Here is a 24,635-nt window from a genome sequence, read left to right as displayed (position 1 = left end):
AAGACTACACGCAGGGAAAAAAGCCTCTTAATACCTACTCTGTCAAGTTCTCTCAGAATCGCTTTGTAATGTAACCTATTTTTTAATCAACCTGTTTAAAGGTGATACTACATGCCTCTAGAACAGGGTGCACTTGAACCTGGGGCTCCTTATCCAGGGGAAGTGACACTACCACTGTGGTCCTCCTTATACACAGGCCATGCTTACTTCACGGCATTGTTCCAATTTTAGTTTATGTGCTGCTACATACTTCAGTCAGATCCCCTTTCCATCTCAGGGATCCTGATGTTTCTCCTGTTTCCAGGTCCCTTTTACCTTCCCATTCCCATATCGCTTGGTTCCTAGAATCAGGAACCATAATCACTTTGACATGAACTGATTTATATACGTTTAGTAAAATCTCTTAGTTCTTGTTTCCTACTTCCTTATTTACATAGCTCATCAACAGCTTTGGTCTCAGTGATACATTTTACAGCCGCAGCTTTGTATCATAAACACACAACTAAGTCATTCATATTATGAACCTCTGCTTTGAACCTAGCGCTACACAACAGCAGAACAGCACCATTTAAATGGCTTGAACACACGCATTACAAATAATTATTGCATGTACATATGAGAATATCTCAAACTAAGAGCGATGCAAAGCTGAGTCCTACAAAGTTTGGCTAAATGTGAGTTGCATTGAGGTTTTGTGGAAGATTTGATGGGGCAAAAAGGGTGGTCTACATGATAGTTGGGCCCTCATTCCTTATGTGGAGACCATCCTGACTCTGTCCACCCTGAGGGCCTGACCTACTGTGGCCACACCCCTGAATTGTATTGGAGGTTACTCTTGCCTTACTGTCTTGACTAATGATACTATGACTTTAAGAGGTGCATGTTTTCCAGGTTTTTTTATGAAGAAAAGTTGAGACAGAGGTGCCAAGTGGTCTACTGCAAGCGCATAAACAGCTTCTGAGGCCTTGTGGTTTGTTTTTGAAGTTGGAACAATAGAAGCTGTCTGAATGGGTGGGGTCAAGCTCCCACAGAACCAGGGTTTTAGTTTTAGTTTTCAGTAGCTATTGGGGTCTTGAAGCTAGATGTGGAAGCTCTTATTCCTCTCTCTGTTACAACTAAAAGCTGGGGCTCTCTTCCTGTTGCTAGAATTCTAGGTGAGACAATCTGTTTTATTGAATTTGCCTTTGCCAAGAGTCTGCTTATGGGATGTTACTATATTGGAACAGTTAATGAGCAGTTTATTATTTTGTTAAGTATTTCAGTAGAGTTGCAGTGAAGCCAATTCTTTTCTTCTTATTTTGTCTATATTTTATCTATAGTGTATGAATAAAGTGTGTTTTGCTTCCAGCCTAATATGTTGACCGATCAAATTGCATCCTGAATGCAACGCCTGGCACTTGCCTTCAAAATAAGCAAATGTTAGGGTCTATGCTGTCTCCTTGATGTGTTTTGAGGGGGTTTGATCTGGTCCATAACAACTGGGACCCCCTGAGGGAAAACTATCCCCTTGTCTTGTCTGAGGCCTGCTAATAATTATGACAAACTTCCTGCCTCTGCATCTATATGCCAACTTTCTCAAATGTGAAAGGACAGTATATGAAGGCTTTGCTGACAAGGCCCTTATCCTGAGAATGAATTAAAGCACATGCACTGTTACAGCCTTCCTCCAACTTACTAAAGATTCATATGAAGAATAGTAACTCAACATCCATCATCTTCAAGGGAAACACTATGAACAGTTGGCAGAAAAGAAGTGGACCTCAGACCCTTGTCATGTTGTGGCTCTCCCCATCCTCACCTACCAGAAGAATATACTTTCCCTCGAAACCTGGACCACAGGTTCTGATACAAATAGGAGAAGAATTGATATCGGTTTCCTCTCTGATAATCTAAAGATGTCTCTCAAGTCTTCCTGTGTAGTTTCCCCTACAGTGTCTGATGATAGCACAGGAAGATCAAGCAACAGATTGGGGGATTTAAGAGATTGCTGAAGGAATACAAGAAGCTTTATGTTGAACTAAAAAGTAGAACCACAAAGGTTTTAATCTCACGATTACTCCCTACATTATGTGCAAATTGGCATAGAGTAAATGAGGGTAGAGAAGTAAACACGTGTCATCAACATTGGTGTGGGTTCCCATTCATGGGGCACTGGCACCAGTCAGGGAAAGAGAAAGCTGTTCAACTGGGACAGGCTTCATTGAACCAGGCTGGAACCGGAATCCTGGGAAATCGTATAACCAGGGCTGTAGATGCAGCTTTAAAACAAATGGTGGAGAGGGAGAGGTCTCAACTGAAGCAAAATTTATAAGATCAAAAATAAACAAGAGGCAGAGGTATGAGGTAGGGAAGAGGCAAAGTTTGGGAAGTAGAAAATAAGTTGAAGAGTGCAACAGAAATCAGAATCAGAATATGCAATAATGGTAAAAGGTCAAAGCTTAAGGTCTTTTATCTGAATGTGCAGACTTTGTATCTAAACAGAGGAGTTAACAGCACAATTAGAAATTAATGAATATGACTTGATAGCTATTATAGAGACATGGTTATGGGGTGACCATGACTAGGAACTCATTATTCACGGGTATTCAATGTTCCAGAAGAACAGGCAGAAAGGGAAAGAGGGTGGGGTGGCTTTCTTAATAATGTGTGGTGAAAAGAAACAGTGAGGGAAATAACTCACAGATAGAAATGGTCTACAGGTTCCTTAAGAGTTGCCTCACTCCACCAATGCTCTCAATGTTTTTAGAGAAGTGGACACCGCTGGGAATACAGTGCTTTATTTCCCCCTCCAACTCCATTTTGATTTCGCCCCTTCCACTCTCCCTACCCTCCCTGACCTTTGATGGTGTACATTGCCTGTAATTGGCTTTACAAGTAAATGTCTAATTGGTTACATCGAGGATTTATTGGTGGCGGTTAATCATAAAAGACAAAGAAAAACAACATGTTGAATTGGTCGTGGGACAGCCAGTCAGTGGTGTGTGACAACATTTCTGAAAGAGAGGCAAAAAAAAAGAAAAAAAAGAGTTGCTTCAATGTAGGATAAAATATAAATTGGGAAATAATGGAACAGTGTAAGATTTCTACACTTGCCATGAGTGACTTTAACATGCACACTGACTGGACAAATCAAATGGAGAATGATAACATGGAACATGAATTTGTAGAATGCATCACGGATTATTCCTTAGAGCATATTGTTGCACAATATACGCAGGACCAGGTTATTTTATATCTCAGATTGTGTAATGAGGTAGGATTAAGAAGAGGTCTTGTAGTTAAGTATTCTCCAAGGAATAGACATCACAGCATGGTAAAATTTCAAATTTAAGTAAAGGCACATATAGGGATATTTAAATAGGGGTATGAAGAAAGTTGTCTAAGTTGGCTGGGAAATAGACTGTTGGGAAAGCTAGTGAGTGTGCAACGGCAGACATTTAAGCAGGTATTTCATTCCACTTTGCAGATATTTAATCCAAGCAAGAAAGAGCCTTCAACAAGGAGATACCACCTGTAATTAACAAAGGTGATCTAGGAGAGTATCCAATCAGAAATAAGTGGGTAACTAGAGAAAGGGTTGGCCCACTCAAAGACAAAGGGGGAAAGCTATATATGGAGTCAGAGAAAATGGGTTAGATTCTTAACGAGTACTTTGCATTGGTATTCACCGAGGAGAGGGACATGATGGATGTTGAGGTTAGGAATAGATGTTTGATTACTCTAGGTCAAGTCAGCATACAGAGGGAGGAAGTGTTGGATATTCTAAAAGGCGTTAAAGTGGACAAGTCCCCAAGTCTGGATGGGATCTATCCCAGGTTACTGAGGGAAGTGAGAGATGAAATAGCTGGGGCCTTAACAGATATCTTTGTAGCATCCTTGAACACGTGAGGTCCAAGAGGACTGGACAACTGCTAACAAGGGTAGCAGGGATCTCCGCGACACCCGCAACAATCAACCCCACCGCCCCGTGGCCCAACATTTCAATTCCCCCTCCCATTCTGCTGAGGACATGCAGGTCCTGGGCCTACTTCACCATCACTCCCTCATCACCTGACGCCTGGAGGAAGAACACCTCATCTTTTGCCTCAGAACACTTCAACCCCAGGGCATCAATGTGGACTTCACCAGTTTCCTCATTTCCCCTCCCCCCACCTCACCCCAGTTCCAACCTTCTAGCTCAGCACCATCCCCATGACCTGTCCTACCTGCCTATCTCCCTTCCCACCTATCCGCTCCACCCTCCTCTCTGACCTATCACCCTCATCCCCACCTCCATTCACCTGTTGTACTCTTGCCTACCTTCTCCCCAGTCCCATCCCCCTCCCATTTATCTCTCCATCCTGGAGGCTCCCTGCCTTCATTCCTGATGAAGGGCTTTTGCCCGAAACGTTGATTTTCCTGCTCCTCGAATTCTGCCTGACCTGCTGTGTTTTTCCAGCACTACTCTAATCTAGACTCTGATCTCCAGCATCAGCAGTCCTCACTTTTGCCTGCCTGATCGAGGTAATTATAGACCGATGAGCCTGACACCAGTGGAAGCTGCTGGAGAAGATACTGAGGGATAGGGTCCATTTACATATGGAAGAAAATGGGCTTACCAGTGATAGGCAACATGGTTTTGTGCAGGGAAGGTCATGTGTTACCAACTTAATAGAATTCTTTGAGGAAGTGACAAAGTTGATTGATGAGGGAAGGGCTGTATATGTCATATACATGGACTTCAGTAAGGCGTTTGATAAGGTTCCCCATAGTAGGCTGATGGAGAAAGTGAAGTCGCATGGGGTCCAGGGCGTACTAGCTAGATGGATAGAGAACTGGTTGGGCAGCAGGAAACAGAGAGTGACAGTGGAAGGGAGTTTCTCAAAAACGGAGAACTGTGACCAGTGTTGTTCCACAGGGATCTGTGTTGTTTGTGATATACAGAAGTGATCTGGAGGAAGGTAGAGGTCGTCTGATTAACAAGTTTGCAGACAACACTAAGATTGGTGGAGCAGCAGATAGTGAAGGGGACTGTCAGAGAATACAGCAGAATATTGATAGTTTGGAGAGCTGGGCAGAGAAATGGCAGAAGGAGTTCAATCCAGGCAAATGCGAGGTGATACATTTTGGCAGATCCAATTCAAGAACAAAGTATACAGTAAATGGAAATGTCCTGAGGAAAATTGATGTACAGAGAGATCTGGGTGTTCAGGTCCATTGTATCCTGAAGGTGGCAATGCAGGTCAATACAGCGGTCAAGAAGGCATAAGGCATACCTTCCTTCATCAGATGGGGTATTGAGTACAAGAGTTGGCAGGTCATGTTACATTTGTAAGGACTTTCATTTGGCCACATTTGGAATACTGCATACAGTTCTGATGGTCACATTACCAGAAGGATGTGGATGCTTTGGACAGGGTGCAGAGGAGGTTCATCAGGATTTTGCCTGGTATGGAGGGCACTAGCTATGAAGAGAGGTTGAGTAGATTAGGATTATTTTCATTAGAAAAATGGAGATGGGGGCGGGGATGTGTTTGGAGGGAACATGATTGAGGTCTACAAAATCATGAGAGGTAGAGACAGGGTGGATAGCAAGAAGCTTTTTCCCAGAATGGGTGACTCAATTGATAGTGGTCACAAGTTCAAGGTGAGAGGGGAAAAGTTTAAGGGAGATATGCGTGGAAAGTTCTTTACGCAGAGGGTGGTGGGTGCCTAGAACATGTTGCCAGTGGAGGTGGTAGTGTCATTTAAGATGTATGAATACATGAATGGGCAGGGAGCAGAAAACTGGCGGCATGTTTAGAAAGAGGATCTGGATTGGCACAGGTTCTTTATCTAAGGCATGCAAAGTGGCATAAACTAGTGGTAGGCCAGAGAATTGGGATATTATTAATAGAGAACAGGGAAATGGCAGATAAGTTAATCCAATATTTTGCAAGGGCCTTCATTCTGGAGGAGACTATAAGCATCCCAATTGTCCTAATGCCAGGAAAGACATTGTAGTCGTCTCTATCACAATGGACAAAGTTTCTGCAAATTAATGGGACAAAGACCAACAAGTTGTCAGGACCTGATGATGTGCATCCCAGGATTTTCAAGGAAGTGGCTACAGAGATAATGGAGGCATTGGCTATAATATTCCAGAATCCACTGGATTCCAGGAGGGTTCTCATGGATTGGAAAACTGCTCATGTGTTGGCCCTGTTCAAGAGGGAAGAATAGGAATAGGAAAGTATAGGCCAGTTAGCCTATCATCTATATTTGGGAAAATGCTACAGTCCATTATTAAGGAAGATATAAAAAGATATTTAGAAAAGCTTAACATAATGAAATAGTATCAACATGGTTTTGTGAAAGAAAAATCATGTCTGACTAATTTGCTAGAAATCTTTCAGAATATAACCAGCAGAGTTCATAAAGGGGAACTGGTAATTGGATTTCCAGAAAAATTCAATAAGGTGCCACACAAATGGTTATTGCACAAGAAAGGAGCTCATGGTATTGAGGGTAATGTATTAGCATAGATTCTGGATTGTTTAACAAAGAAGATAGACAAAGTAATGATTAATGGGTCTTTTTCAAGGTTGGAAAGATTTAACTATTGGAATGCCACAAAGATCAGTCCTAGGGCCTCAATTATTATCTAGATTAATGAAGAGGAGGAGGGAGCAGAGAGACACCAAAAAGGGCAGCACAGCGGGATCTGAGTGTTTTTGTGCATGAAACACAAGAGGTTAGCAAGTAAGTAAGAAGCAAGTGCATGTTTTGCCTTTATTGCTAGCCGGTTGGAATATAACAATAGGGAAATGTTGTTGCGACTACACAGGTTGTTGGTGAGGCTGTATCTAGAGTACTTTATCCAGTTTTGGTTCCTGAATCTAACAAAGGATATACAGGTATAGGAGGTAGTTCAAAGCAGATTCACTAGGCTGATTCCTGAGATGAAGGGATTGGTTTATCAGGTGTGAGTAAACAGATTAGGCCTTTATTCGTTAGACTTTAGAAGAATGAGTGGTGATCTTATTGAAACATACAAGATTTGGAGTGTTTCCAGACACTGTGCACAGAGCCGCTGTTGCTTTTGCTGCTAACTGATTGCCTTGGAGTTGATGAAGTCATCTCAATAAATTCAATTGTACAGACTGGTAGCAGAGGTGACTCCTGGGTCTGTGATGTTACATCACCTCCCTGTGTGAAATAGGAAGCTTAAAAACCTCGTAAGACCTACCTGTGCCAAACTCAGGTGAAGAGATTTCGATTACCCATTAGAGATGCAAAGACCTTTAACAGCCCTGCGGCTGCACCCTGGGAGGGCAAGGATGCAGTGCCAACATCACCCAGAATGCACCCTGATTGTCAAAACAAATGGTGGCACATATTCAGTTTCTTTTTTTTCCGCACTATCAAATCTTGAGAGCTGGAACTTTGTCCCAGAGTGGAGTGGCCACTGTGCATGGTTTGCAATACCAAAAGGGACAGTGCTGTCTGAACATGGTCCCGGTCCCAGGGATTAGCACTATCTACATCCCGCTCTTCTGGTTTGTGTTCATTTTTCCAAACTCCAGAGAATACAGACTTATAAAACTCAATCTCTCCTCACACGCAAAACCATTTTATCACAGGAATCAATCTCATGAACCTTTGCTGCACTCCCTCTAAGCTAAGTACATCCTTCCTCAGACTGGGAGACAAAAGCTGCACAGTAATTTTACATTAAATAGCAAACAGCAACAGCCTTGAATATCACTGTGAGTTGCTATGATCCTTAACGAATGACAAAAAGCTCACATTGGTTTTGACTGCAAATTTAGATTTAAATTTTTGACAGTTTTTGAATTTTTATCCTTTAGTATTTTCTTATTTGGCCCAGAGACACACAAAATATCAAGTACAATAACACTTTAAAAGAAGACTCTGAAAATATAAGATACATTGTCTCGAGCAATTCTATGCTGCACAGATAAAGTGCTGTACTGGCAGGAATCACAGATTGCAGATAAGATTTTATGGATGAGGTTATTGGCTATCCTTTGAGCCCAGCTCCCCCCACTGCAGGACTGGGATTCCTTAATGATCTGTTGTATTAGACAAGGAAACTTGCAAAGTTTTAGGCAACCTGCAACATCTCTAGTCAGGTCATCAATCAAATAACAAACAGAATTCGAGGTAGTCTAGTCTGATAGTTATAATATTCAGAACACAAAAATACCTTTGAAGTAGGAGGATATGAATACGCCTGTGCGTTTTTGGTGAAATGTGAAGTTCTCTGTTAAAGGCCAGCAGACTCAACATGAAAAACATTCACAATTACAGAAACATGTGTTCCTAGCTTTTGTAATTAAGAGGATTCAGCCCACTTCCTTTCTATAGTCTGTGCAAACATTCTGTATCTGTCCGCTAGTGGTTATTTAAAGCAGCTGGAAACCTTTGGCAAGCATGGAGTTGTTTAGAAAATGTCACAGGGAGAAAGGAATTAAGCTTTCAATGCAAATTTCGCAGAAAATATAGTGATATGATAAAACATGAACTGAATTAAAAAGCAACCACAATTTTCTAACTCAATGAGCTGCTGAGGTTTTTGGGGTCTTTTGTAATCTCTGCAGGATTCTTGTACACTTCACACTAGTCCAAGCACATAATGCAGTACACCACAATCCAATGGGATCGTTCTCTCCTGGGACAATGAAACGCTTAAAATCATCAAGGAAGTTATTATATGGCCCCAGTCAGATTTAACTCAAATAACAAGAGCATTTGATGAAGAAAATTATTTTGTGAGACAAGTCATACTGGCTTTGAATTTAAAAATAAACACAAACACAAAGAAAAATGCTGAGGAAAATATTTTAACTGCACTACCGCATTTTTCTTTTTTTATATATTTGTTCAAGAGATATGAGAATCAATGGTAAGGCTAACATGTATGGACCATCCCTAATTGCCCCTTTGGGATAGGTCATTTTGTAATTAAATGCAGTGGAAGAGAGACTCCGATCACACTACCACCCACTAAACACAGTACATTTAGTCTATTAGATATCATAACATCAACAAGGTAAAAAGATTAAACATTACTTATTAAAGTGGAAATTCATAACAACAGCAAGACAGGAGTGTAAATGCAGGAAATTGATCTCCCTATTATCAAACTGCTACTGTTGGGAAGAGCATCAGATCACTTATATCCCCAGGTATAACAGCTGCCTTCTTTTTTAAATTAAAGACACAATAAAGGAGATTATGTGCTTCAGTATTTTATGTCCCTGATAGTGTGAGTGGTGGACCAGTATATTACAGAACTAACTAATTGCTAATATGAGTCTGAGTCCCAGGTTGAAGATAGATGTACTTAACCTGATACTCAGACTATCTCAGCTGGAGTGTCTGGGAAGACACCCCTTTCCATACCTTCTGAGTATAGCCCCTGAAGAAGGAACTGGGGAGCTCTATTAAAACATAGAACATAACAGCGCAGTACAGGCCCTTCAACCCTCAATGTTGCGCTGACCTGTGAAACCAATCTGAAGCCCATCTAACCTACACTATTCCTTTCTCATCCATATGCCTATCCAATGACCATTTAAATGCCTTTAAGTTGCCAAGTCTACAACTGTTGCAGGCAGTGTGTTCCTTGCCCCTATTACTCTCTGAGTAAAGAAACTACCTGTGACATCTGTTCTATATCTATCATCCCTCAACTTAAAGCTATGTCCCCTTGTGCCAGCCATTGCCATCCGAGGAAAAAATGCTGACGAAAATATTTTAACTGCACTACCACATTTTTCTTTTTTTTATATTTGTTCAAGAGATATGAGAATCACTGGTAAGGCTAACATGTATAGACCATTCCTAATTGCCCCTTTGGGACAGGTCATTTTGTAATTAAATGCAGTGGAAGAGAGACTCCGATCACACTACCACCCACTAAACACAGTACATGTTCAACCTATCTAACCTTTTGATTATCTTATATGTCCCAATTAGGTCACCTCTCAACCTTCTCTCTAACCAAAACAGCCTCAAGTTCCTCAGCCTTTCCTCATAAGACCTTCACTCCATACCAGGCAACATTCTAGTAAATTATCTCTGAACCCTTTCCAAAACTTTCACATCCTTCCTAATAATGTGGTGACCAGAACTGTATGCAATACTCCAAGTGCGGCTGCACTAGAGTTTTGTTCGGCTGCGCAAAAGTGAGGACTGCAGATGCTGGAAATCAGAGTCTAGATTAGAGTGGTGTTGGAAAAGCACAGCAGGTCAGGCAGTATCCGAGTAGCAGGAAAATCAACGTTTCAGGCAAAAGCCCTTCATCAGGAATGAAAGGTACAGCTGCAGCATGACCTCATGGTTCCAAACCTCAATCCCTCTACCAATAAAAGCTAACACACCATATGCCTTCTTAACAACCCTATCAACCTGGGTGACAACTTTTAAGGATCAATGTACCTGGACACTGAGATTTCTCTGCTCATCTATACTACCAAGAACCTTACCATTAGCCCAATACTCTGCATTCCTTTTACTCCTTTCAAAGTGAATCACCTCACACTTTTCCACATTAAACTCCATTTGCCACCTCTCAGCCCAGCTCTGCAGCTTATCTGTCTTATAATAACCTCTCATTTTCAATGCAAACATAGAAGGAGCATTAAAATCCCTTTCACCTCCTCACCTTTCACTGTCCAGGGTCCCAGACACTCTAAGTGAATTTTTTTTTGCAAATTAGAATTCTATATTTACTATTCACAATGTGGTCTGTTCTACATTGGGGAAGTAAACCCCCATAATCAAGCATGTATCTAACCCATCCTTAAAAATATCAAGACCCTGCCTCCACTGCTCTCTAGTGAAGAAAATTCCAGAGATTAATGAAGGTCTGAGAGGAAAAATTTCTCTTAATCACCATCTTAAATGGAACATTACTAATTTTTAAACTGTATCCCCCAAGCTCTCGGCTTTTGGACAAAGGGGAACTTCCTCTCAGCAATCACTTTGTCAAGTTTCCTCAAGTTCTTTCAACAGGATCATTCTCAACCTTTCAAATTTCAACGGATGCAGGCTCAAATTGTCCAACCCGTCCTCATAAGACAACCCTTGCACTCCAGCAATCAGGTGAGTTTTTATTGAAATTATATCCATTCTTAAAATAAGGAGACAGAACTGTTGCAAATGCTCCAGATGTAGCCTCACCAATGCCTTGTAGAACTAACACTTATCTACTTTCATATTCCATTCCTCTTGCAATAAATGACGACATTTCATTTTCTTCATAAATCACTTGTAGCTTTGTACTAATCATTGACAATGCATATGCCAGGTCACCCAGTTTCCTCTCTAACTACTTTTGTCTTTTGTCTTTTGTCCCTCACTGAGACAGTGGATTTGGGAGTGGGGGGGGGGGGGGGGGGGGGGGGGGGGGTAGTGGAAGAAAGTGAACTGAAGAAAACATACATATTCATAAATAAATCCAACACACCATGAAGAGCAGCCACCATCTTTGATCATGTGATAATGGATCACAATAGCACATCTGCCCCTGAAACTATGTTTGGTAAATGCTGCACCCCACTACTTTCTGAAAATTCAAGATAATAGTGTAATTTGTGCTATGGTAATTTATGTCAAAGAATGTTAGTAGATCAACTAAAGTATGACAAGTATAAAGTTGCTCCTCTTGGAACCATCTTAGCCCTTTCCCCCCTCATGAGAACTAGCATAACTTCTGTCTATTTTAGTCCAATTACCTGAACCACTTCACATTTCTGGAAGGGTATTTATGTGATCAAGACAAGAGCCGTGTCTTATTTTTAATAATAACCTGACATATGGTTGGTGCATGGCTGATTTGATAAATACATTTCCTCTTTGAAACTACAGACATTTTACCTTGAAGTGGATGTGTTTAACAAATGAGAGATTGCAGACTCGCGATTACTCACTTAGATGCTGCTTCTTCATCATATTTGCACCTCAGGTCCAGGAGCTCTGTTTGTGTTGTCTTCAAAGCTGAGTAATAGATAATTACAAGGAGAGGTAAAATGAGCACTAAGTCACATGGGTTTAATCTGCAATTTGTGCAATTACCGTCATAAAGAAGGCTGCAGAATTGCTTCCATCTGATTTCTCCCCTGACTTATTTAAAGTGGCTAGGTAACTTGCGTGATATTTTAGCAGCTTTGTGCTGTGTGCCTGTGCCTTGATACATGATGTGTTCAATCTTGCACTAACTATGGCACAGAGCGGACAGATTTTTGCAGCAACCAATTCCACGATACCTTTCCACTCAAACTGCTGGGGGATCTATCGTGCTACAGCAGGTAGCTGCACAGGGAACCGTCTGTGTTTCACCATAGATTACAGCAATTTGCTTGCACATGACAGTCAGGAACTACATGTCATGTTCCCTCACCCACCCAGGCGGCATCAATGTTATTTATGGAACAAATGCTGAAAGTCACCTACCTGAGTGAAGGACCATAATTTTTTCTTCTGCTTCCCCAAGTCTGGCAGCCAAGGTGATCTGTGCCTCCTGTAGTCTCCTAGAAGAGAGGACACAGTAATCCAACAGCTAAACTGGACTTCATGTAAAAAACATTTAACATATTTCACAGAAGAGCACAAAGCTGACATTTTTCTTCAATGCACTGAACAAATATTTTGGAGCAATGTCAACAAATGGGCTTCTTCCAGATTGATTTTTGGGGTGAGGTTTAATGTTCTCCAGGTGTCACATGGTAAGCAGCCACACCAGCATCCTCAAAAGAATCCCAGAAACGGGAAAAGTCTTGCCCTCCACAAGATGCGCTCCCCAAACATATTTTTTAAAACACCGAGCCACATTTTCAGCCTTGAGTTCATGAATGCATTCAACTTAAGGTATCCTCCAAAAATAAGCACCTAAACCCAGGTCACACTCTCCAGTGCAAAGACAGCAAGGAGTCAATGAAGGGACCCTTTCTATGCCATGTAGCATTCCATATCCACTGCTGACTTAAAACCATCCTATCAACTACTGCTGGTGCTCCTTCACTTTTACTCATATCCTCAATATTTGGATACTATTATTTAGCACAGGGGTGGGGAACCTGCGGCCTTTTAGCATTTCTCTATTGTATGCATTTGCCCCAGTTCAGCAAACATGCACTGAGTCAGGTGAACAATTTCTGATTTAGAAATACACACTCCAGGTTATTGGCATGCACTACTGTCCTTGTAGATACAGTACTTCCTAAAGAATGGTCCTGCACAGTAATGTTATTGCAGAAATTGAAATCTTCCGAAATAGACTGTCGAGAGACAGTACTTTTTGTTCCAGTTTCCTTTGTAGACAAGTGAGCAAAATTGTCCTACAATGCCCACTGCCAGAAGTCAGCTGTAGTCCTGTCACTGGGTGTACCATTTGTGAGAATGTGCAGCTGCAGAAACATGGTTTGACTTCAAGTAAATGAACTTTAATGAAAGGAAACCCACTTGAACTCTATCAAATTTGTTGAGTATACTTGAAGCTTTAGTTGGTTATAAACATCAGATTTTGAATAAACAACTTGTACACTGTACATATTAATATAATAATTCTATATTAATATCAAAGTCAAGAAAGGCTTAACAAGAAAGAAGGGATGACATAGCGGGAGAGTGATGACAGCAGCATGGGAGAGATGGGGCAACAGGAGGAACTTGGAAAAACAACATGGGTGAGAGATAAGAGGAGGAGTGGGATATAAGAGAGAAAGGGGAGAGATGAAAACAAAGGAAGGAAAATCAGAGGAAAAGAAGAGAAAAAAAAGAACTCATTTTGTGAAAAGTACAGCATTAATTACTGCAGCAGCATCATGCACACTGCCTCTTTCAGTCTGGATTAGATTTTCCTGAAGATTTACTGAGCAATTATCTTCTTCTCATGTACCTTTCTTTTTCTGCCTCATTTTTCTGTGACAGGTTATCGCTTTTAAGTGCTGTGCTGTCTGTGCTGGTCTTTTGTAATTCTTCAGACGCCTCAAAGCCAGTTGGAGAGGTTTCTGCTGATTGTTCTGTGGCTGTGGGAGACAAGATGGAATTGTGATCATATCTATACAACACACGGACAACCTGGAATGTTTTAACACACATCATTATCCACAAAGTACCAGTCTCTCTGAGGCAAAAACCCCTTAAAAAGCTGCACACTTTTAACTATATTCAAAGTGTAAATGAAAAAAATAATGAACCCATCTCCCTTGTTCTTTCACCCAGAACATTTTTATGAGCAGATCTGACTTTAATTATTATTTTCACGCTTTGTGAATTAAAACCAATTGGCAATTACATAAATGTATTTGAATATATTCCTCCTCATCTTCATTATAGTGAATTACTGTGTACACTTTACCAGCGCAGTTTCCACCACTGTTTTTAAAAGGCATATAATGTCTGCGGAAAGGAAGTCACATGGAATTAATTAAAATCTAATTAAGTCTTTAATGGGCAAAATATACCCAATTACAGTCTCCAAAGTACATCGAAAGAAAGAAGTTCAGCGAGAGAAACTCTGAGGTTACAATTTAACAACAGTACTAAATAAACTTTTTCATGTGGTGGGGTGGGAGAGAAACAATGGAGCAGGCATTAATGAATGGGGACAGTGGCAGGGCATTTTCTGTGGGGCTTGGCACAGCATTCAGTGATTCGACTGAAGTACTGTTGATGTGGCTAGTCTGCATTCCATGAAAGGTCAAAATGTATCATTGTCCTAAATACATTATGAGGACTAGACACAAGACTATGCAAGTCGGTCCCAAGGCCTGCTCCATTTAATGCGGCCATGGCTGATCTCACCTTTGGCCTAAACTCTACTTTCCTGCTTGCTCCCCGTTTTACCCCATTACTAATTAAAAATCTGTCACCTCCTTAAATTTATTTGGTGTCACCCTGTCAGCAGGGTAGTGAACTCCACAGATTTACCAGGTTTTGGCAAATGTTATTCCTCCTCACCTCTGTGTTAAATCTACCACCCTTTAACCATAATGGGAGACCTCTGCTCTGTGTCTACTTTGTCAATCCCCTTTAGCACCTGAAATACCTCAATTAAATCTCCTTTCATGCTTCTAAACTTAAGTAAGTATATGTCTAATCTGTTCAATCCTCATATGACAAGTCTTTCATCTCTGGAATTAATCTACTGAACAAACATTAGACACTTACTTTAAATCCATTGATAATGGTGACCATCTAAGTTGAAGCCCACTATAAAAAAATCAGAAGTAAATTTGCCGAAGCACAAGTGACTTATTTGGACCAAACTGTGGTATAGGGTCAAGTAGCAACTTGAGCAGCTGAAATAAGGGCTATTTTGGACCTTCCCATTCAGAAGACAGGTGCCCAGATTTTGGAGTACCAGCAGCAATCAGCTTTATCAGAAGTTCATTCTGAATTGAAGCACTGTATTGGCTCCTTTGAGAAAATGCATTAAAGGAAGGCAAAAAAAAATGAATGGACAAAACTACCAGAAAGCCTTTGACAATTTGAAAACTGTGCTGCTCGAGGCCAGTGATTGAGGAGAAGCTCTCTGTACCCGGCTGGTTTATTATAAGATGACAGGACATGGGTCAAATGGCAAGTCAGTTATTTTTCTCAAAATTCTGAATGCTTGTCACCAGAAATGTCTGACTACTCACTATTCACCAACGTTGGTCAGGGGTGGGGTGTTGTCTCTCAATCATTCAGGAGGGTGCAAGGTTCAGGGGTGGCTATAAGTGCTGCCAGAGGGCAAGCAGGGACATTTGTGGAGCTGGGAATAAGCACAGTGACAGGGAGAAACTCACAGATTCGGGGGGTATGTAGAACAGTATTGGAGGGCATGACAGGCTACGGGAGTTTGGAGGGGGCGGGGTGGGGTTAGTGGCAGTGACCACACTGTGGCCTCCACACGGGGTATGTAAAGGAGCAGAATGAGCATCACTAAGTGTCAGGGGGCACGGTGGACCTTCAGAAGTGGAGTATGATGTGGTGGGTCTCCACATTGTTGGGGGTGGGATCAAGGGGGTAAATAGACTGAAAGTGCCCATGTGGAAGTGCCCACTTGGGGACAATACTCAGGGTAGGTGGAGTCAGGCACAGTGCAAAAGATTCATGTCTTCTGGACGCTAAGACATTGAAGAGGCAAATACATAAAGCACCTGTGCGTAACCTCCAGCTACATTTCATTTGCAAACACCTTTTTTCATGTGAAAGTGCTGACGTGTCAGATGTAGCTCAAAGGCAGATTATACCACACTGCTGGTGTGAGCAAAACTAACGTTGTCATCTCAGTGATGCAGAAGTTAGCAGCAATAGTTTAAACAAAGTTGAATTCTAACCAGAAGTGCCCCAGGAATTGTGGAACTTCCAGTGGGGGCTGTGGGATGAGGGGAGCATCACTGCACAATTAGTGCAGGCAACAAGGTGATGTGATCGATGCTAAAGAGCTGGGTGAATGGGGACACTGTTCTGAGGAGAAGGATGAGGACATTGAGCTGGAGGGAATTCTCCCAGAGGATAACAGAGCACAGCTGCACCTGGCATTGTAAGGCAGTGCGGGCCTGACTGATCCCCAGTTCCAGTCGATACGACCTGGGTACAGAAGACCATCATGAACTGTCAAGCTTATGATGGTTTGCATTCTGCGTGAAAACTGCAGCCTATATTTATTGCTTTATTTTCCTTTTTGCTGGCTGACAGTAACAGCTCACATATGAACTTGTCCAATTGCTTGCCTGTAAGCGATGTTCCCTTACTGAATACTGATCAGATGCAAGTGATCACTGGGCACTGAGGAAAAGTAGGAGGGAATCAGACAGGGTCTTCAGATGGGATGTAGCTAAAGACTGGTAAAGTGTATGGCCCTGGTGATTAAGTGATGATGAGGGTGAGAGAATGGGATTGCATATACAAGATCAGTTCACAATTGGGCAGAATGGCATTATGGCTGCTGGTGAGGAGCAACACTGGATTGCCTAGGATTATCCAGGTGGACAGTGGCCTGTCACAGATGGTGCGGGTGCAAGGGATCCTGGTCTTTCGATGGATATCTGCTGAGTGGCAAATCGTTCTGGGAATGGCACAGAAGACAGAGCAGAATTGGACATGAGGAATGCAGAAGAAGTGGGGTATGTAGTTAATGAGGTGCATTGAATAAGATATGGTGAGAAAACTCATTGGGCCTTGTAGCGAGAATCTCTCCAAAAAATTCAACTCACACTTCAAGCTAAATAAATGTAGGATTCAGCCTTTTGTCTCTTAGTTTGCTGGAGAGGTCCGAATTATATTCCAGAACGAATTGCGAATCTAAAAGTGAAACCTCAAATCAATTACAACCATCAGGGAGAGGGAGTTGAGCACATTACTATAACTAAAATCTAACAAGTTCCCTGGTCCTGATTAACTTGATCTTAAGGTGTTAAAAAAGAACTGACCTTGAAGATGCATTAGTTTAAATTTCCAAAATTCCCTAGATTCTAGGAAGATCCCATTAGAATGGAAAATAGCAATGTTTGCTCCTCTCTTTAAGAAAGAAGGGAGACAATAAACAGGGGGCTCAAAACTGGCTTGTCTAAAATCTGTCAATGAGAAAATACTGGAATCTATTATTGAGTAGATCATAACCTACTTGATGCAATTAAGTAGGGTCAATATGGCTCTGCCAAAGGGAAATTACATCTGACTAATTTTTAAGAGTTCTTTTGGGAAGTTAAAAACAATATAGAAAAAAGTGTAACAGTGAAAATAGTGGATCTTCTGTACTTAGGTTTCCAGAAAGCATTTGAAAAGATTTGCATCAAAGGGCATTACACAAAGTAAGAGCTCAGGGTATAGGAGTATCATATTAGTATGGTCAGAGGATTGATTTGTTAGTAGGAAGTGCAAGACGATCATAAGAGGGTTGACTTGGGATTGGAAAGAGTGATGTACCAGAAATCAGTGTTGGGACCTCGATTACTTACCATCTCTATAAACAATTGGATGAAGGGACTGAAAGTACTGTTGTTAAATTTGCTGATGATACAAAGATGGAGAGGAAAGTACATTATGAAGAGAATTAAGAAGTCTGCAAAGTGACATGGGTAAGTTAAATGAGTGGGAAAACATTGGAGTGTAACATGGGAAAATGTGAACTTGTCCACTTTGGCAGGAAGAACAGAAAAGTAATTCAAATTAAGAAAAAAATGCAAGTCGCTAAGGTACAGGAGGATCTAAGTGTGTTGGAATATGAGTCACAAGAAGTTACTATACAGTTATCACAAGTGATTACAAAGACAAATGGATTGCTGTTGTTTATTCTGAAGGGAACAATGATGGTAAAGATATTTTGCTACAGAATGTTGGTAAGATCACATCTGGAGTACTGCATTCAGTTTCAGTCTCCTGATTTAAGAACAAGTTTAAATGCATTAAAAGCTGTTCAAAAAAAGGGGGTTCAGTCACCTGATATCTGGGATGGGGAGGGTATCTGATGAGGAAAGGTTGGACTGGCTGGGCCCATATTATCTAGAGTTTATAAGAATGAGAGGTGATCTTATTGAAATGTAGGAACATGAAGGGACTTGATAGGATGGACGCTGAAAGAAGATTCCCCTTGTGGGAGTGACTAGAACCATGGGACACAATTTAAAAATCAGTGGTCTCCCATTTAAGATGAAGATGAGGAGAGTGAGGAGGAATTTTTCTCTCAGAAGAACATGAGTTTTTAGAACTCTGTTCCTCAGAGAGCAGTGGAGGCAGGATAATTGAATCCTTGAATACATTGAAACTATTCCTGTTTACATTGTGCTCAGTAGAAAGCGTGCATTCTTTTTTCCCTTTCACACCCACTTTACATTTCTAGTTCTCTTTTGCAACAATCAGCAGCAACCTTTTTGTTTTTGCACTGGGCCTCCACATCACCTGCTCCCTTCTTCTCCTCCAACTCAGTCCAAAGTGTAAAACAACATCATTTTCCTACACCTTTTGGTTTTGAGGAAGTGTTCGAAATGTTAACTCTATTTCTCTTTCCTCAGATGTTGCCAGATCAGCGCAGTTGCTCCAGCATTTTCTGTGTTAATTGTAGATAGGTCCTTGACTAACAAAGCAAGCAAAGGTTATCAGGGATAAGTGGGAATGTGGAATTGAGGCCAAATCAGATCAGCCATGATTTTATGAAATTATGAAGTGGGCATGAGGGAACAAATTTCTGCTCCTAATGTGCATATTACAAATTTGGGCAGAATCATGGATGAGTGGCTATCTTCCATATAATGTAATTATGAAGCTGGCAGTGGGATTCAGAATTTATTCAAAGTGTCATAGTGGAAAGCAATTCCCTGGAAATCTGAGGTCAAGGCACAATGTAAACAGGAATAGTTTCAATGTATCTTGTGGGCGGCACGGTGGCACAGTGGTTAGCACTGCTGCCTCACAGCGCCAGAGACCCGGGTTCAATTCCCGCCTCAGGCGACTGACTGTGTGGAGTTTGCACATTCTCCCCGTGTCTGCGTGGGTTTCCTCCGGGTGGTCCTGTTTCCTCCCATAGTCCAAAGATGTGCAGGTCAGGTGAATTGGCCGTGCTAAATTGCCCGTAGTGTTAGGTAAGGGGTAGATGTAGGGGTATGGGTGGGTTGCGCTTCGGCGGGGCGGTGTGGACTTGTTGGGCCGAAGGGCCTGTTTCCACACTGTAAGTAATCTAATCTAATCTTTGAGGTAAATTGCAAAGCAATGAAGCTGAGGTTTACTCTGCAGCCAGTGACTGTTGTATGTGAAATGGTGAAATTGGTGTGTTCTGATCATCAGTGCATTGCGCATCACATGGGTTAAATACGGAAAATGCACACAAACACAAACAAGGAAAGACAAATGGCAGTGGAGGGAATCAGAGAGTCCCTGGAGTGAATATAAATAGTGGCAATGTTTCCTTCAAACTTTGAAAGACAAATTTTAGCACTCTCTGCTCATTATAGTTCATCTTTTCATTAAAAAAAATTATGAAATGCAACACAAGCAAACTACAAACTTAAAACAAGATTTATTAGATGATCAGGTATTGTCATGCATTGTTTTAATTGATATTTTGGTCTTGTTCAACTTATCTGATGCGACCTACTTAAGTTTGTGTGCTTGTGTTTGCCTATTAGCTGCCATTGAGTGACTCCCACTGTAATCAAATGGTGAAATTCAATGCAATTGTGGTATAAATTTAAATTTTGGATGAGGTTCTTCATTTGTGACTATTAAATTGCAACTGCAGCAGGATTATTTATGCAAGCTCACACTGAGGCATTATACGCTTCACACAAATGCGAAGGGAAAGTTGCCCAAGAAGCATAAAACCAGATGGTAACATTGCAGATTAAAAGTATGCTTTAAAGTACGAAATACTTAGTGCTACTGTAATGATGTAATATCCTAGCCATATAAAGAAACAGCTGTTTCTTTGGTAACAACATTGCTATTTGTTTAGATTTTAGTACAGCTGTAAAACAGCTAATTAGGTTCTAGGTATTAGCTAAGATTCTGCAATGCAGTATTAATTTGTAATAATTACTGGCTATGAATAAAAAGTGAGTTGCCATCTCACTTGTTCATTTCATTTTCAACTTTTATTCTTAAACTTAAGTTTCTTTCAGTTCTTTTCTTTTGATTTTTTGAAAGAATAATTTAAATAATGAAAATCAAGAGCAGGATTAACTCCCTGTATTTTCTCGGTTACCAAACGTTTGTCATTCTAAAATTGACCTATTGTTTGTATAAAACTAATTACAATATGCTAAAACATTTGCAATTCCAATTATGTTAATCATTCACAGAAAATAGTGGGTTTAATGGCTTTAATGTCGGAAAACAGTCTTTAATTGACTTGTGTTGTTAAGGGGGTGGACTTAAGTGTGCCTGAGATCAAATCTCACCGTGATCAGTTGTGAATTTAGTACTTCTGATAAGGTGCAGGCCAATGTGGGCATTACCATGTTGCTGTAAAGATCCAACTGGTTCAGTAATGGCCTTCAGGCAAAGGAGCTTGCCAATTCTACTCTGTTAAGATTACATATGACTACAGTCTCGCGATAACATGACTAAACCTTAATAATGAGATTAGTGTGGATGGTCAGCACAGACCTGGTGGGCTGTATGACTCTATGAAATGGCCAAGCAATTCTGTTCAAAACAACTGTGACTAAATTTAAAAACAACAAGAGGAGGCCATGCAGATCTATTCAAGACTACCTGGTCACCATGTGACAGGGACAATCAGTTAACCCTGTGGAGATTCCCTCTTTAATACACAGTTACTGAACTGACCTAAGGGACAGAGCTTGAAGCTTGGAGCCCAGCTTTGGAGACCTGTTCTGCAGACCAGGTAACACGCAGCGAGCCATCATCTTCTTGAGCCAGCACCTTCTGCTTCTGGAGGTTGCTGTCTTGAGTCACAGTGCCACAAGTTCCACCACAGGTAGGGCAAGTTGGGAGGTCCCAAATTCACCCAGAAAAGGGACTCTGGGCTACTGGCTCTAAGCTGATCTACATTGATCATCCAACTAACTAACCTGTCATGGTTTGCCCTTGAAGAAGTCCAGGATGCTGTGGCAATACATATTTTTCAAATGTGTGTTGTGGTTCCAGGGCTATGAACAGTGATGTTACAGGCTCCAATTTTCCTTCCATCACATGGCTAATTGGGAGTCCCTGTGTCTACCACTGGTGTATGTTGAAATGATGTGCAGGTTGATACTCAATATGTTTGGCCACGTTGTGAATACATTGTTCCTTGGACATCAGATACCAGAATGGGACTTGAACCTGGAGTTTCTGGCTCAAAGGTAGGGATACTGTCCATTGCACACAAGACCTCCAGCAGCTCAGTTGTGATGAATAACAGGATCTGACCTTGTCAAGTGTTCCATATAACCCAGGGGCTCTTTTCTTTAAGAGAAACAATGCTAATTTTATTCTCTGTGCGGTCAACTGTGTTAATTTTGAAGAAATCATATCGGACTTGAAATGTTAACTCTGTGAGTTTCTTTGGTGCTTTTAGTTTTTATTTTGGATCTCCAGCATCCACAGGACTTTACTTTTATTTGAATGTCATTCAACTAGTTTCAGCAACATCACTCTCAGATCAGGCACAGGTTCATAGGAAGCCCAAAATATGATTGGAATCTGGCAGGACCTCATGATGTGTTCAATTTCCACATCCGCTATTCTCATGATGGTACGTGTGTGGAATAAGCTGCCAGAGGAAGTGGTGGAGGCTGGTACAATTGCAGCATTTAAAAGGCATCTGGATGGGTATATGAATAGTAAGGGTTTGGAGAGATATGGGCTGGGTGCTAGCAGGTGGGACTAGATTAGTTTGGGATATCTGGTCAGCATGGACGGGTTGGACCGAAGGGTCTGTTTCCATGCTGTACATCTCTATGACTCTGTGAAGGTGCTAACTCAATGCAAATGAGGTCATGTTTTTACCTAATGGAAACTGGACTGAGGTGATCACAATTATTTCACACAGTATCCTTATAAACAACAAGTTGTGAGCCCTCATGTTTAGCATATTATGTCACTGACACATCAATAGTTATCTTCATATTGTTACTTTTACTCAGATGCATGTGGTGTAACAGGGAGACCAAACTAGAAATATCTCCACTGCTTTACTGATTTCGTATTATCCCAATTAACAAACACAATCTTCTCACTGAACTAAAAATATTTATGTGCAGCAAAGCTGATTAGCTGTAGAATTTGTGCTCAATCTGTGCTTTAATGGCTCGGCATGTTTATTATAATAAATGTATTGATACAGCAGTTACTCTGAATTAATTTATAAATACAATTAGTAATTAAACTGGAAGCTAAAGAGTGAGCATCACAGGAATTAACTCCCACTGCAAAGAGAGCAGCCTCACAGATCATGTTCTATACGCCTCTGTTCTGCCTAAAAACAAACCCATCGATCATTTGTCAGCAAGCAGATTTGCCTTAATAAGGAGATCTAAAAAAAATCAAGGCCATCAAGTTAAAAACATAACAGTTTTTGAAATAAGCGCCAAAGGATTTGACAGTTACCCGAGGGTGCAGAAGTTGGAAATGTGCTTTTGTGAACTCTATGTCTCAATCTTTAATGGCTCACTGAGTCAAGGACTAATCCTCAGACCACAAGGATGCACATCTCATTTAAATATGGAGACAAGACAGAACCCCGGAACTAAATATTTGACTTCAGTTCCAAGTATAACACATGAAGGGATTCTAAGAGATGTTTCATACAATGACTTGGCTTCAGGAAAAGGAACTGTTCATAGAATCCCTGTAATGTGGAAGCAGGCCATTTAACCCATCACATCCACACCAACCCTTCAAAGAGCATCCCACCCATATCTACCTGTCTACCCCATCACCCTGTCTTTCCCATGGCTAACCCACCGAGCCTGCACATCCCTGGACACTTTGGGGCAATTCAGCATGGCCAATCCACCGAACCTGCACGTCTTTGGACTGTGGGAGGAAACCACAGTACCCAGAGGAAACCCATGCAGACACAGGGAGAACATGAATTCTCCATGCAGGCAGTTGTCTCAGAGTGGAATTGAACCCAAGTCTCTGGCACTGTGAAGCAACAGCGCTAACCACTGAACCACTGTACCGCCCCTAAGTGTCTTATGGATCTGATGAACTCTTTCAAGAAGTGACCACATTAACAAGTGAGGGACGCTCAGCATACATTATGTACCTGGAATTTCAGAAAACATTTGCTCAGGTACCTCACAGTAGTTTACTATATAAGAAAGAATATTGTGGATTTAATGGGAAGCTACTAGAATGAAATAAAATTGCTCCAGGCAGAAGGCAGCAACTTATTAATGACCATGGTCCTCCATAGGAGACCAGTTGCCAGTGACCAACCTAAGAGTCATTGATCTTTTTCAATGAGGTGGAACGATTGGCAAGTTTAGGGATAGTACAAGGTTTTGTGAAGGTGTTAGGATTATGGAGATGGAACATGTGCAAGCTGACCTCAATGTGTTGGTGTAATGGACTTACAATTGCCAATATTAAGCTTGCCTACACCCTACAAGAAACACATTGATGCCTGAGGTGAAATAAAAAGATCTTGTTATTATCATTCATTGTGGCAGTGGGCTAGCTGTCCAGACATTGGCACTTCAAATTCCACAAGCAAATCCTGATAATTTGTGGGCAAACACAGAAGATTGTGAAATGTCTCCAGACTCATATTTCATATTCCCTGCCTTCTCTGACTTGTTTAAGGCACCATTTGTCCAAAAACAAATTGAGATCTGACCAAATTTATCACCAATGGCCCAAGTATTGTGTCAGACCTACGAGAGAAGGTGCAAAACTTGACCTACTCTTGGGAAATAAGGCAAGGCAGGTGACTGAGGTGTCAGTGGGGGAGCACTTTGGGGCCAGCGACCATAACTCTATTATTTTTAAAATAGTGATAGAAAAGGATAGACCAGATCTAAAAGTTGGAAGTTCTAAATTGGAGAAAGGCCAATTTTGATGGTATTAGGCAAGAACTTTCAAAAGCTGATTGGGCGCAGATGTTCACAGGTAAAGGGACGGCTGGAAAATGGGAAGCCTTCAGAAATGACATGAGAGTCCAGAGAAAGTATATTCCTGTCAGGGTGAAAGGGAAGGCTGGTAGGTATAGG

General features: G+C 41.2%; 1 protein-coding gene across 19 annotated transcripts in view; it reads right to left on the bottom strand.

Annotated features, from left to right (window-relative positions):
* The window catches only part of cux2b (cut-like homeobox 2b), a 329,671-nt gene that overhangs the window by 64,908 nt on the left and 240,128 nt on the right, over window positions 1-24,635 (bottom strand). For 18 of the 19 annotated variants that reach the window (XM_072587530.1, XM_072587518.1, XM_072587516.1 and 15 more), the window contains 3 exons: window positions 13,886-14,015; window positions 12,442-12,518; window positions 11,919-11,985 (listed from right to left, as the gene is read on the bottom strand). In XM_072587530.1, coding sequence (XP_072443631.1) covers window positions 11,919-11,985; window positions 12,442-12,518; window positions 13,886-14,015 — 274 coding nt within the window. Of the gene's footprint in view, window positions 1-11,918; window positions 11,986-12,441; window positions 12,519-13,885; window positions 14,016-24,635 lie in introns of those variants that run through there. The other variant, XM_072587533.1, reaches the window with a different exon arrangement.

This window comes from Chiloscyllium punctatum, chromosome 17 (assembly GCF_047496795.1).
Source record: "Chiloscyllium punctatum isolate Juve2018m chromosome 17, sChiPun1.3, whole genome shotgun sequence".
Lineage (NCBI taxonomy): Eukaryota > Metazoa > Chordata > Chondrichthyes > Orectolobiformes > Hemiscylliidae > Chiloscyllium > Chiloscyllium punctatum.
Note: the sequence above shows the minus strand (reverse complement) of the source record. Positions and strands in the feature narration are given on the sequence as shown.